Source organism: Cryptomeria japonica, chromosome 11, assembly GCF_030272615.1.
Source record: "Cryptomeria japonica chromosome 11, Sugi_1.0, whole genome shotgun sequence".
Lineage (NCBI taxonomy): Eukaryota > Viridiplantae > Streptophyta > Pinopsida > Cupressales > Cupressaceae > Cryptomeria > Cryptomeria japonica.
In genome coordinates this window covers 641,684,189-641,698,561 of record NC_081415.1, presented here as the reverse complement: position 1 = coordinate 641,698,561, position 14,373 = coordinate 641,684,189, and the positions used below count along the sequence as shown (strand labels likewise).

At 37.3% G+C, this 14,373-nt stretch overlaps 1 protein-coding gene across 2 annotated transcripts in view; it reads left to right on the top strand.

The window, feature by feature from the left end:
- LOC131055867 (lysine--tRNA ligase) overlaps positions 1 to 14,086 on the top strand; it is a 42,166-nt gene extending 28,080 nt beyond the window's left edge. For both annotated transcript variants that reach the window (XM_057990184.2, XM_057990183.2), the window contains 4 exons: positions 10,772 to 10,915; positions 11,218 to 11,286; positions 13,067 to 13,210; positions 13,294 to 14,086. In XM_057990184.2, coding sequence (XP_057846167.1) covers positions 10,772 to 10,915; positions 11,218 to 11,286; positions 13,067 to 13,210; positions 13,294 to 13,368 — 432 coding nt within the window. In that variant the 3' untranslated portion in view covers positions 13,369 to 14,086. The remainder of the gene's footprint in view (positions 1 to 10,771; positions 10,916 to 11,217; positions 11,287 to 13,066; positions 13,211 to 13,293) is intronic.
- Positions 14,087 to 14,373: the final 287 nt, after the last annotated feature.

The window sequence follows — 14,373 nt, the reverse complement described above, 5'->3', positions numbered from 1 at the left end:
ATATTTGAAAGAATTAATTAAATTGGCATTTAATAAAGAACATGGTGGCATTTAATAAATTAATTTTGAGCCTTAGAAAATCGAATTTTTATTATAAAGGCATTTAAAATTAATTTTTGTGAGATTAAAATTAAAAATGGAGCGCTTAAGGTATTTTTTTAATTTATTTTATCAAGTCGGCCTCTTCTTTTTGCAACTTTATTTTATTTTTTAGGCCTATTTTGCCAAGTCGGCCTATGGGAGACAAAGTGGTGAGCGCCCTATATAATAGGGGTGTTTTGATCGAGTTTAATCAATCATTCACTCATTACTTCAAGTGCGAATTTGGAGATCAGGAGGAAGGTGCGAAAGCTGGTCTATTTGGAGCGAATTTATCTTAAGTATTGAAGACTAGAGGTGGTGGAGTTGATGCTTGTGAAGACTAAAGGAGGCGCATTTTGCTAAAGGGAGTTTTGGTCCACATTTTGCCTAGCAAATTCTCCTATTTTTGCATCATTTCTTAGAGTTAATTCTCAAGAGGAGGTATGGCGAAATCACCTTGACATCATTATTGAAGATTTGAATTTGGCGCTTTGTTTTGAAAATTCTAAGTCCGATGTGGTTAATTAGGAAATGATAACTCAAGATTTATCATGAGGTTTCCTAATTAAAATCTTAAATCTTCTTTTCTACTCTATATTTCTACGTTGCAAAATATACTACTCATTATGAAATGTTGTGTAGGTGTCAAGATGGCGACTCCAAAGGCAGGAGCATCCACTAGTCGTCCAGCTCTCATGAAGGAAGATCAGAGGAACGAGGAATTGGAGACCAAGATCGTGTCCAAGTGGAGCAATATTGGAGATACCAGCTTGGGAAACTTTTGTGTCAAGAAGTTTCGAGAGGTCCCTTACATTGGAAAGCCATCACTTGTCGCAAAGAGAATAATTGAAAGTGGCATCATCAAGGAGGCCGGTTTCCCTCCAGCGGTCCAGTGTCATGAGCTGATGATCGAGTGTGCCCGCTATTATGACTCACAATCAAGATCAATCGTATCCAAGGAAGGGAACACTTTGGCTTACCTTTCAGAGGAGGCTATAAGTGAAGCTCTCCATCTTCCAGAGCATAAAGATATGATTTACAAAAGCCTAGAAGGAGCCAGGTCAATGTATGAAGATGATCTAGACACTTGCTTGGGCATCATCAATAAGAATTGGTTACTCAAAAGTCGTCCTTGCCTGAGCAAGATTCCCAACACACCACATAGGATCGACTTCCAGGAGGAATACAGAGATTTGATAACTTTGCTCAATCGAGTTACAGGGGCCCCTCAAGCCTTCTACTTTGAGAAGTGGATGTTCTACTTTATCCAAATGATAGTTCAAGGGAAGGGAACGATTCATTGGGCTAGAATTATTAGCCATTGCCTGGACGTGCAGTTAAGAAGACTAAAGCCTACCAAGTCGTTCCACATGAGCTCATATGTCATGTATGCCTTGATCAGGAGTTTCGAATATGCAGGACTACCTCACAGAGGAGTGATCGGAAGAGGACCCGGAGAGGTGAGAGTTTGTGACTCTTATGTTCATTTGCATCATCCACCTGGAAGTGACTACAAGTTAGTCAATGATACCTTCACGATGAACATCACTAGGATATTGCAAGGTGGGATTCACAATCGACTATCTCCGGATGCACAAGAACTTGTAAAGAGGTATGGTGCTTGGTTCATCCAGTTTCAAAAGTTTACTTATATCAGAGTTCATGGGTGTCCTTCACCTCCTTATATGTTGCCGAGGTATCCGATAGACAGGATACTGCTACTTGAGGTGACTAGGCAGTTGGCAGCTTATGCGAAGGCATTCAGACACAGGCATGGAAGTGGAATTCCCGTGCCCATCATATTGGGGAATTCAGTTGAGGTATGTCCTAATGCTCTAGCCTTGGATGATGCAGAGAGGGAGTTGGCCTTATATTCATTCACGTTCTTTGCCTTGAGGGAGAATTTTGATCCTTATGGGTATATGGAAGAGACAGCTGGTAGGAAGTACAAGCACGAATTTTAGGTAGAGGACTTTTGGATGAATCTCTCAAGTGATTTAGAAGTGAAAAGAAAGATGCATTCCTGATTACCTTTAGATTTCATCAGGAAATGCAAAGTTTACAGAGTGGCCGATCAAGCTCAGGACAGTGGCAGACATCTCCAGTCATCCTATGATAGAGAAGACAAAGCAGTGAAGATAGATTGGAACGAGCCTGAGATTTCAGACTTGAGAGCTTTGATGGCCCTAGTTTTGTCATGTACTCGCAGATGGGTGGATGTACAACATCAAAAGTTAAGAGAACAGAATGTACCAATGACTTTTACTTTGGAGGAAAGACCAGAAGGAGGAGGAGCAAGCGCAAGTGAAGGCAATTCTCATCATAGAGGCGTGAAGAGGAAAGAAAGACCTGAAAAAAGGGAACCCTCCAAGAAGAAGCAAGAGGCCAATCGAGATCGCTCATCAGGCACATCTTCTCGACATGAAAAAAGGACAAGTCAAGTTGAAGGACAAGAGAAGACGGTGCCTGAGGTTGATGAGTCTATGGAGTCGATGGTACAGAATGATAAACCTGAAAAGGGGAAGGCACCTCAGCATTCATCAAGTCAATCATCCCCAAGTCGATGAGCTACATGAAGAGAAGAATGATGATGAAGTGACATCTCCTCTCCGAGAAGACGAACCATTGCCTAAAGAAATACAAGTTAGAGAGATGAGATCCGCCATTCCAGATTGGTTGAAGGAGAGACTGACGAAGGTGATTGTGATTGAGGATGAGGATGATGTAATTGACTTAGAGAGCCTTATAGGGAATTCTCAAGAAGTAACGGAGAAGAAGAAGGCCACCAAGATGTCCAAGATGATCAGAGATGAGACAGGGTCCAGGAAGTTGCAGATAGCTACACCAGTAGTGGACAAGTATGAAGGTGAAATCCTTGCTGAAGAATATGATGTAGAGACATTTGAACTTGGTCCACTTACTGCTAAACAGGCACTGGATGAGGCAACTGATTCATTTGAAGCACTTAAAGACAAGCTTAAGGAAGAAATGGAAAAGAATAGAAAGCTTGAGAGAGAGGTCAGTGCTTGAAGAGGCTGCTTTAGTCATCTCAATCAGCCCTTGGGACGTCAGGATCCAGCAGTGTCTCCTGTGCAAGCACTTCCCCTTGAATCAGTTGGCGAGGCAGAGAGAGTCAAGAGCTTGGTTCAGCTTATGGGCTCTTGGATTGACAAATCCCACACGGTTGCCGTTGAATTTACGACAAGAATGATGCAGACAATCCACCGAGCTATCCAGGTCCTTGAGATCGTCCACAACCTGATGATAACGGTAGCCGCTTTCGCTCACACTAGAGATGTTATCATTCCTGTTTTGCAAGTGATCAGGCAAACAACAAGGAAGATCCTAGCACAAGAAAAGATAATGGATGGAGGAGCTCATAATTTACTCCAGTGGTCAACTCTACTCCAAATGAAGGAAGTTCTTTTCGAGGACATCAACACCAAATGCAATCAAGTTGAGGGCGTCATCCATCCAATTCAGGATAAGGTGTTTGAAGTGTTGTGTACCATTCTTGGCAGGAGGATCGAAGTCGAGACAGATGTAGACCTTCAAGAGTTGGAAGAAAGAGTCAAGGTCATCTTTTGCAAAGATGAGAATGTCATCACAAATGAACAACGAGATCTAATGTTCACTACTATGCTCCTGATTGAGAAGATCAAAGAACTCGAACTTGGATGGGAAGCGGCTCTTCTCACTGCCTTTGACTAGGTCATTCACTTGGAAGAGCGAATGAAGAATCTTCCTAAGATTCCTATTGCTGAGATTGAAGTAATTGTGTCCAGATTCGTTGCATATGCTAAGAAAGAGCATTGGAAAGGGAACAAGGTTCTAGAAGAGAGGTTGTTATAGGATGATGTGGCATCTTAATTATCATTGGTCTATGTTCACTCAATTTTTGTGCCAATTAAATATTTGGCTATGCATTTAATAATGTTCAACTAAAAAGGGAACTTTTTGTAACAAACCCTAATTAGGGTTTAGGTGTCAGAATCTCAGCCATTGATCTTCTTTTTATCTAGGCCGTTCATTGTAATTGAGGATGCTATATATACCCTCACTCATTTTCATTTTTGTCATAGCTAGAAAATAGAAGATTAGAGCTTTTGGAGAGAAGAAAGTTATTTTGTAGCAAGATTGAGCATTGAAGAAAGAATTTCAAGCAATTGTTGTCTATTTTGGCTTTGAGATCAATAAAATATTGAAGTTATGGTGTTTTATTGCAATTCTTGTGGCTACTTTCATGGTTGTTTACTTTCTTGAATCATTCTCAGTCGAAGTAGTATTTAAGTTTGAAGGACTAAGTGTTGGGCTTGATCTTTGGTGAGATTCACGTTCCAAACCACTAGCTTCTTACTGATTGTAAGGATGCCTTGTGTGGTCAATTGGAGATATCTGGATTGCTTGAACCTTCAATCATTATTGAACTATTGATATGTACCTTCATGGTAGTGTCTATAATTCTTGATGATTTGAAAAATCACTAGTCATCTTAGAAGATCGCATCAATTCCAGTAGAGTTGTAATTCCTTGGCAATACTAAAATTGGTAGAATCTTACCAAGTCTAGCCTACATTGAGTCATTCTTAGGATTAGATTAGAATTCATCTCTTGCAAACCCTATCTTTTGATCTTTTTTGAGAACTTGTTAGTTTTAGGAAAATTCTGTTCCTGCAGCTCGAAAACGTAAGGCCCCTTGAAGAAACATCATTTACAACGACCACTGGTGCTTATCCACACGTAGAGATCCTACAACGAAGAACCTTGAAGTCACCTTGATTAATCCTTTCTCGCGATATCTTCAGCATTCAGAGGCTTTACTCAAGAGAGGATAAGGTACCCTTGGGTATTTTATTCTGTGTTTGATAGTGTACAAAATACATGTCAACACAACCTTATATAGAAAAATGGTTACAAGAGTGATCATGATCCCTACATGTCAGTCTGGGAGTGCAGGGAAGTGCATGCACTTGACTTTTGTACATGCAAGCAACCTAGCCATACCCACACAAGGCAATCCTGTGAAGGTGGATTGATTGACCTTCCAAAGTCAGAGTATGTAGACATGACATAAGTTACCACAACAAGCATGGCCCCGTGCCTCCCTTGATGGAAATCTTACCAAAAACATTAAATGCACCCCTGTGGCTCCACAAAAGAAGGTGCATAAGTCACCAAAATTGTTGGAGCATTTAAAGCTTTGAGTGTTGATCACGCCATTCGGAAGTGTTGCCAACCGGAAAGAAGTCCGGGGACTTTGGAAACTCGGGTTTCCGAAGTGGGGAAGACAAGGAAAGAACTTCAGAACCTCGATGTTCCGAAGTTCCGAGGAAACTAGAAAAAGGCCAAGGAAGGAACTTCGGGAAGCAAGGAAGAGAACTTCGGGGTTTCAGAGAAAGGAAGGAAGAAAGGCTAGGAGGGAACCTTGGAACCTCGGGGTTCTGAAGTTCCAGAGAAGGCAAGGGAAAGGAACTTCGGAACCTCGGAGTTCTGGGGAATTGAGAAGGAAAGAAAGGAAAAGGTGGAATTGCGCAAAGGAATTTTGGAACCTTGGGGTTCCGGAGTTCCGGGGAAGCGAAGAAGAAAAGAAAGGAACTTTGGAACCTCAGGGTTATGGAGTTCCATGGAACTGAAGAGAAGGGGAAAGAAAGGGAGGAACTTCAGAAACTCGGGTTTCCGGAGTTCTGGGAAAAGAAAGGAGAGGCAGCAAAGGGAAGGAACTTCGGAACCTCGGGGTTCCAGAGTTCCGGAGAAAGAAGAAAACGAAGAGGGAACTTTGGAACCTTGGGGTTCCGGAGTTCTATAGAAGAAAAGAGAGAGAAGGCAAAGAGAAGGAACTTCAGAACCTTGGGGTTTCAGGGGAAGGAGAACAGGAGAAGGCAAAGGGAAAGAACCTCGGGGTTTTGGGATTTCAGGGAAGGAAGAAAAGGCCAAGGGAGGAACTTCCTCCGGACAAGGCAAAACTTCACACTTCATGATTCTTCTGCTTTCTCCTTGATCAACTAGGGCAGTGCTGGTCCATGGATCGTATCTCTGATCGGTTCCTACTGATGGACCAAGGGTGTCATAAAATGACAACAGGAACTTGAATGCAGGTTTTATGCAAAAGACTAATCAACTGATAAACATCCTTTGTTCTATATAAATATGTGAATAATCTGACAAAAGAATTAATGTTTGAGGGTCTGCAATGCTGATTTTAGGCAGAATTCTAAGAACCTGGTGATTATCTTTCATACCATATAAATAGTGGGTAATCAAGCAAATGTAATGAGTCAATGACTATGCAATTCTTAACAAAACCAGGCATATGCTCATTCTGTACTATTTGAAGTATTGCTTGGACTTCAGACTCAAATTAGGCTGCTGGTTCTAGTATAAGGTTAGGTATTGGTATGTGGTTCTGGTATGCTAACAGGGCATTTTTTGTTGTGAATCAGTATAATACAATTATCTACTTTTTTTATTTGCTCATAAAGTCATCTCTTTCAAGGATATTATCTTTTGTTCCGTTGGTATCAGAGCTGGTTCCTTCGGAAATTGATTAATCGCTTGAAGGTTGATCTTGGGGTGCACACGTGGCAAGAAGTAAAGGAAATAAGGAAAAAGGAAAATACCAATTATTATTTGATCTTTAGAATCAATGATCACCTTTTTGGATTCTTCTAGTATTTTGGGTTTTGATTCACACTCTTCTTGAAACAACAGCTTATACATTGAATTCTTCTTTCTAAGTTTCTCAATCTCATCTATAGCACGATAGAGTTGTTATTCCTCAAAACTCTCTTCATCATCATCATCTTCATTTTTCATATCAATATTCTCATATTTTCTTCCACTCACAAGATGGAGGATACCATGACCAAACAAAAGGAAATAAAGTTTGGAGAAGGAAACAAGAACAAGATAATGAGAAGGACAGATTTATGACTGTGTGAACTGCACTACATGCACAAGAGATATCTCCTAGTTCATAACAAGAAGTATAATTTATAGGAAAGCTAAGTATGGCATTATCTTTCAGCCCCATGGATAAGATAACTCAAAAGATGAAGTAATCACAAAACTTGAAGAAAACAATCCACTTTTGCAATAGATTGGATATGTTCAAGATCCTAGATGATGAAAGATTGCATACCTTTAACTCATGCACAGGAAGTTGGCATTTACAAGTGTCTCCATGAGATTGAAGATTTGGGAGGATAGAGAGATGATGCTATTGATGTCAAGAAGTTCTCATGCAAGGGATGACAAGAGCAGAAAAACAATAATTCAGTTGTGGCAATCATAAAACTTGAGAAGGTGAGAAGACTCACAAAAAAAATCAAAAAGTGATTATCTTCATTTAGCAGCCATTGATGGAGAAGGAAGAATTGACAATGCATAAAAGAGTAATGGGATAGCTAAACATTTTCCTAACTTGTTAAATTCAAGGGGATGATCCAAATTCTCTTGGACAGCCATGGACGGACCATGTTACCCAAACAACATAGAAACCAAGGGGGGAGAGTTAGAGAAAAGAGAGAGAATTAGGGCAAGGGGGAGCATTAGATAACCTTTGACAGGGAGAGAAGAATATTCCTTTCATATTAGATGTGAGTATTAGAGAATATAATTGGATGTTTCTATTGATCCATTTGTGGATAGATGTTTAATGAACATCCCTTTTGCCATCGATGTCAAAAGGGGAGAGTTAGAGAAAAGAGAGAGAATTATGTTGCCATCAATGAAAAAGGGGGAGATTGTTGGAAATGTTGTCATTGATGTCAAAGGTATAGATGATTCAAAGTTGTCATTGATGTCAAAGTATATGGACATTGATTAAGGAAAAACATTGTCATTGAAGTCACGATGATTCTTGTTGAGGATTTGGATAATTGTGTTGGGGCCGTTATGGTAACTTAGGTTTGGTTGATTGAAGTGATTGATTCATTCCATAAGAGGTGGGTGCAATAAATAGAGAGAAATTTGGCATGGTTGCTTGTGAATGGATTCACACCATTGCAGTTTCAGATTCAGGTAATTTGTGCACATAACTAATGGATAGCAATTATCAAGGGAGAAGTTAATATTATGATCATGATTAATCAATATGAACAGCAATGATATTGCACATATACTAAAAGAAACTATGTTCAAATATATATATATCAAGTTATATAAGACAAAATTTATAAAAAAGAAAAAGTTGTATAAGACGAATTTTGTCTCATTCAAATTTGTCTTAGTCAAAATGAAGAAAAGGTACGATTCAGATTTGAACTTATAAAAGACAAATAATCACCCAAGTTAAATTGTTTTAAAAAGGCAGCAATTAATATGGTTTAAAGGGTCTAATTGAAGTGGAGCGATTCATTCTGAAAAGACAATGACTCTGTGAAAGGATATGTGAGAGAATTTAAAGATTAATGAAAAGTCTAAAAGGCAGCCATTACAGTTGGATAAAAAGAAAGCATTTACAGTTTAATAAAGGCAGTGATTTGTGTAAAACAATTAATATTCCAACGGCAGTGGTTACTGGTGAAGAGGTGTTATTTGTTTTCAAAGGTTTTAATATTTGATGAAGTTTGTGTCACGTTGTCAAGAGATGCCATCCTTCATACAGGCAAGAAGTTATAAAAAGAGAAAGAAGTGAATAAGAAAATGTGTGGAAATACAATAATATATCAGTTCAAATAAAATCAGATCTACAACAGTCTAGGTAATAAAAGTAATATATCCATCAAGCAGATTTTAGATGAAGGAATAAGAAATATGTGACGAATAAAAGAAGCAGATTTCAAGAGAAAAGTAAGTGTGTGAAAATAAAAACAAGTATATCAAATACACCAGCAGATTAAGAGAGAATCGTAAGAAGAGTATATAAAGAAATGAAGCACAGTGGAGAGAATAAATGAGAGATTTCAAGGCAGATTTGAGAAGAGTTCTGAAGCAAATTTGTTAAGGATTTAAGGCATAAAAGTACATAGAGATTCAAAGAAGTTTGTTTATGTGCAGTTTAAAGATGATCTAAGAGCAGATTTGTGAAAGAAATGGAAGATGCTACAAACAGATTTGTGACGGAAATACAATCAGAGTTGTAAGAAGAATTTATATAAAAGCACTATTGTGCCGTGGTATTGTCCTGCAAGAGTTTCCATGTAAATTCACATGTTCTAATTGTTGTGTAATTGCTGCACCTCATGTTGTTTATGCAATTGCTATGCTTATTAGGTTGAAAAAGTAAAAGGTGGTTGTTGTACTGATTCACCCCACCCTCACCCCCACTCTTAGTATAACCGTGTGATGATCATCAATAACTAGTGGGGATCAGGTAGTGGAGACACCAATGGGTTTGAGAAGCAGCACCCCCTCATTGGGTTTTGGGGGCAGTGCCCCTTGTGGAGGCTTTGGGGCAACACAAGTGGGCTTGGGGGGCAGCTATTTTCACAATTTTATCACTTAAGGGTGAAATTAGGTATTTGGCACATTTTTGTTTATAAAAATGATTTTTTGCTTTTTTATTATATGTTTAGGTGGTCTGTAGGCTCCCTTTGCTCTTGTCCAGGATTGACCCAAGTTCTCCTAGCGTAACATTCAAGCATGCAAACCTGGGGTGCTTGGGTAGGACCTTGGGCAAACTCGGGCTTCTCCGGTTGCAGGACCAGTACTTGGACAAGTTCAATATGGGTTCAGGACCCCAAGGCAGTGTACGTAGTAACATAGTATGTATAGATTGCAGGTTGGTATTATATGATATCCTAAAGCTGGTGAAGATCTATTCATGATGACTATTTCATGAAATAAAAGACAATGGAATGGAATTCAACCTTATTGAAGGCAGAGCAGGATGGAAAATCACAGGATGTTTCCAGAGTTAGTGTGTATAATTCTAGGGTATTCACAACAATGATATGTTAAGAAGAGTAGGGAAATACTGGATAAATACTCTTCTTAGAGTACTATCATTAGCAACTTTAGTTCAGGCTATCAAATACAGGATTCAAATGGAAAATAGTTTGTAAGCATCTGATCTTGCTTGTGGATGTAAAACATTGTAGATGCTGTTATTGAATGATTGAAAAGCCTTGCAGTGATGTATGAAATGGATTTGAGAAATTTGTTTAATGCAAATTATTTGTATTTGATCAGATGAAGTTTTCTCAATATATGCTTTAATTCTTTTGATGTTAGCATTAGTAATTTATTTCTTATAAAGTTCTAAAACTGAAGCTGCGTTTTTAAGAATCTCAATAAAATGATATACTAACTGCAATAAATGGGATGCACATATTTATTTGCTTGAGATCAGCAACGGTTACTAAACTATTCTGAACAAGGACAATAAAGCTCATTATTAATGTCAAGAGTGCCATTTCAGGCATTTGGGACATTTCAATCGGATATGGAAACTGAAAATGCCTATTGTCCTTTTAGATTTTCACAGCTATTAATACTTCTCATGAATGCTGTTCTTATTGCATGCTTCTTAAGACGATCTAGGCAGTTTTGTGGATTTTGTTGATGAGTTCATTCTTGTTTGTCTCAGATAAGTTTGTTTCTTGGATATGCAATTACTTTAAGTGCATGCAATAAGTGTATTATTCTTTAATGTTGCATTAGCTATAGGAACCTGTGGAACGTTAAGATTTGCTATATTGATGTATGCACTGGAAAATTTGATCCATTTGGAACATAAATTGTCTGGCAGCTTGTCGGGCATTTCTTGGAGGAAATGTGTGTGAATCCTTCCTTCATCATAAACCATCCCCGGATAATGAGCCCTCTCGCAAAGTGGCACAGAGATCAACCAGAATTGACGGAGCGATTTGAACTCTTCGTGAATAAGCATGAGGTATTTCAGCCAGCTGCTTATTTTCAATTTTGGTTTAAAAATTTTAGATTTCAGATGGAATTGTTCAGTTTCTATTGATGGGGTGAGGAAAAGATTGATTCTTAAAGTACACAAGAATGAATAAAGTTCATACTGTTGCATTTTGTCTAACCCTAACAGGTGTATCTAATGATGGAATTCTACAGAGCTAAAGACCGGTTAAATATTGTTGCTTCAAAGATCAAGGCTTGTTGCATATGCTTGGGTTTGAAGCTTGCTTTTTTCTTTTTGCTATATGAAATGTTATATTTTGTATTTTGCAGTTGTGCAACGCATATACTGAACTTAACGACCCTATTGTCCAGCGTGAGCGCTTTGCAGATCAGCTCAAGGTACACAGATTTTAAACAGCTTGCTTCTGTATCCATTGCCTTAATTTTGGGCTTAACCTTGAGAACAATTGATTTTTGAATTATCTGTACCGTGTATATGGTGAATTACAGATATTATCTATTGTGTGATCTTTGGCTGCATTTTTATTTTGCTAGACAATCTTGTGATTACATGCTTAATATAAGTTACCAATTCTGCTTCTTCCTTGCACTGTATATTATCTAATAGTATTTGTCTTACATTTACGACGAGAATGTATTTGTCATTCTAGATTGAAAATTGTTTTTGAAGGAAGATATATACGTTTCAATAAGACAACAATCACCTTTATCTATCATTTAAAGCATGTTTCTCTGAAGTATTTAAAGGCACCTGGAGTGATGTGATACTTGCAGTTTTTTTAACATCCGATTCTTGTGAAAAGGTACATATTGATCATTACACATATGCCTGATATATTGTAAATGATTTTTTAGTATTTCTAGTGAACCTTTTTTTCTAAAGGATTATTTACCCTCTCATGTTGTGTTCTTTCTTCCATAAGCATCAGGGAAATGTGATGTTATGCCCACTACATTCTTTGAATTTTCAAAATTATATTCCTTTGAAATTTTCACAATTACATTTGTAGGAGTCATCTATTCGATTTTATCACAAATTTTCATTGATCTTTGAACCTTTGCTTATGGGAAAGGAACTTTTCTCCTTTTATTTCAACCCAATATGTTCTAGGTCATATTTCCGACTTTCTTATAGATTCTTAGAGAATGTAAGAAATACAAAAAATCCTCGAGTTAGTAGTTTAATGAACATTTCAGCTCTGTATATTCTTAAGATAGTAATGTGTTTTTGTCTAATCAAGATACAGAAAAATGGTTCAGTGCAATATAATTACTTTGGCAAAACTAGTTTTTTAACTGATCCTTTTGTTTTCTCTTCCAACCGTAGATTTGGATTTCTCACATGTATAATGAGAATTAACATATAAATACTTGAAAGAGAAAAGAAAACTAGAAAAGTAACTTTTGGGATTAATAATGTAGTAAACAAATATTTATTTCGTTTTGAATAACTAGGGTTTAATACATGGATATAAGAACTTTCAATCCATTTCCTCCTCAAAAGAACATTATATCGAAGGGACAAGATGTGAGATGCAACTATCCAGAAAGCTGACATGGATTCGCCTGAAGATTTGTCTATTGCTGACTCAGATCTGGCTAACTTAATTCTAGGAACATTAGACTATTCTTTTTCCTGGAGAATTAGTGATATTACTATATATTCATGGCACACAGTTTTCTAGTTATAATACTACTTTTATTGTGAAACATAGGTGCACAATTTTCTAGTTTCTATGATTTTTGGAAATAAAAAATTTAAGAATGAGAATCGCTGTGTCCGTTTGGACTTTTATTTTTCTTCTATAACCTTAATGATTAGCTTTGGAAATTGGCAGTTATGTGTTAATTCAAACTCGACATTAATATTTTTGTGCTACGGAGAGAGCCCATGTTTTCTAGTGTTTGGTAATATTTTTATTGGTTCTTCGATGTGATGGACAAAGTATTTATTGCTTGAGCATTGAGATCATATTTTGCAAGTTAAATATAGATATGACCATCGGCTAGGTTACGGTTTGACTACTAAAAATTTTAAAATTGAGGGATTTAGCCTGTCAGAAACTGGTCTGAGGCTGTATGTTTGGTTGCTGCAGATGAATATATTATCTAAATGTTTTCTAGAAAATTTCATTTTGTATGTTATCATATATTTCAGGACAGGCAATCTGGTGATGATGAAGCAATGGCCTTAGATGAAACATTTTGTACTGCATTAGAGTATGGGTTGCCACCAACAGGTGGATGGGGAATGGGGATAGATCGTCTTGCTATGATTTTGACAGACTCCCAGAATATTAAGGTCAGTTTTGTTTGGTTGGTTGCTTATTTCTTGAGATACACAATTGTTTGATATAAGAGCTAATAATTGCATGCCATTTTCAGGAAGTTCTTCTCTTCCCTGCAATGAAACCTCAAGAAGATTCTTCTTCTAAATACATCGATCAAACTTGGTCTTGAGTATTCAGTATTTGTTTCTGGCTTTCATAGCTGTCTGGCTTTCATGGGAGCAACCTTAGTTGATACTAAGTTTGATGATTTTGCAAATCTCCTAATCCAAGTGGAAAAGTTAATCCACATGGGTTTAATCAAGTCTTCTAAACACCCAAGCATTGGTGGCAAAGACAGGGAATCTTGATAAGAAGCAAAAGAAGAAAAAGAACAAACCAAATCTTGCTGTCAAGGGGAATCATCTAAGGAGAAGCCTAAATGTGCATAATACAAGAAAACAGGGCATGATGAATGCTAATGTTATTTAAAATAGATTGATGAGTTGAAGCATCTTCTTAAGAAGAATCAAATCAATTTGCCTTCAACTATTCTTCTTCTTCTTCATGAAGTGCCTAGATCTTGGGTGGCTATAATCTTTAGCCAATGTTACATGGTATAGAGCCTTCTTTACCAACTCTTAACAGAAACCATAACTAAAAAACTATAGATGCCAGTTCGTTCATGATTCAAAGGGTTGGTTGTTGAGTGCACGTTTTTGGTCTGAAAGTGCCTCAAGCTAGTTGTGGTATAAAACATTGGATGTCTAGCCTTTAAGTGTTGGAATAAATCTGTTAAAATGTAGGAATGATATTATAGTTATCACATATGAATGTATGATATTTTAACAATGGTTATATATTTCCTGACTTTATTTGGCAATATGAATTTAATGAGGGTTTGATGTATATGTGATAACATCTAATACGTTACAATGCTATTATAATGGTCATTCCTTCGGCACATATAGGTTATTCTATCACTGTGATGGATTACTAAGTATGCCCATTATGTATGATGCAATATTTGATTTTTAATGTAAATGAAAGCTAGCTCTCTTGATGTTTGCTAGATGTACCTCCTTCCTATTTGTTTTTCGTAGACTCTATTGCCCAATGCAGTAGGAACTAGTTTATATTGGTGAAGGATCAAATATTCTTCATTTAAACAATCTCTCTATTCTACTACTTAAAAGTA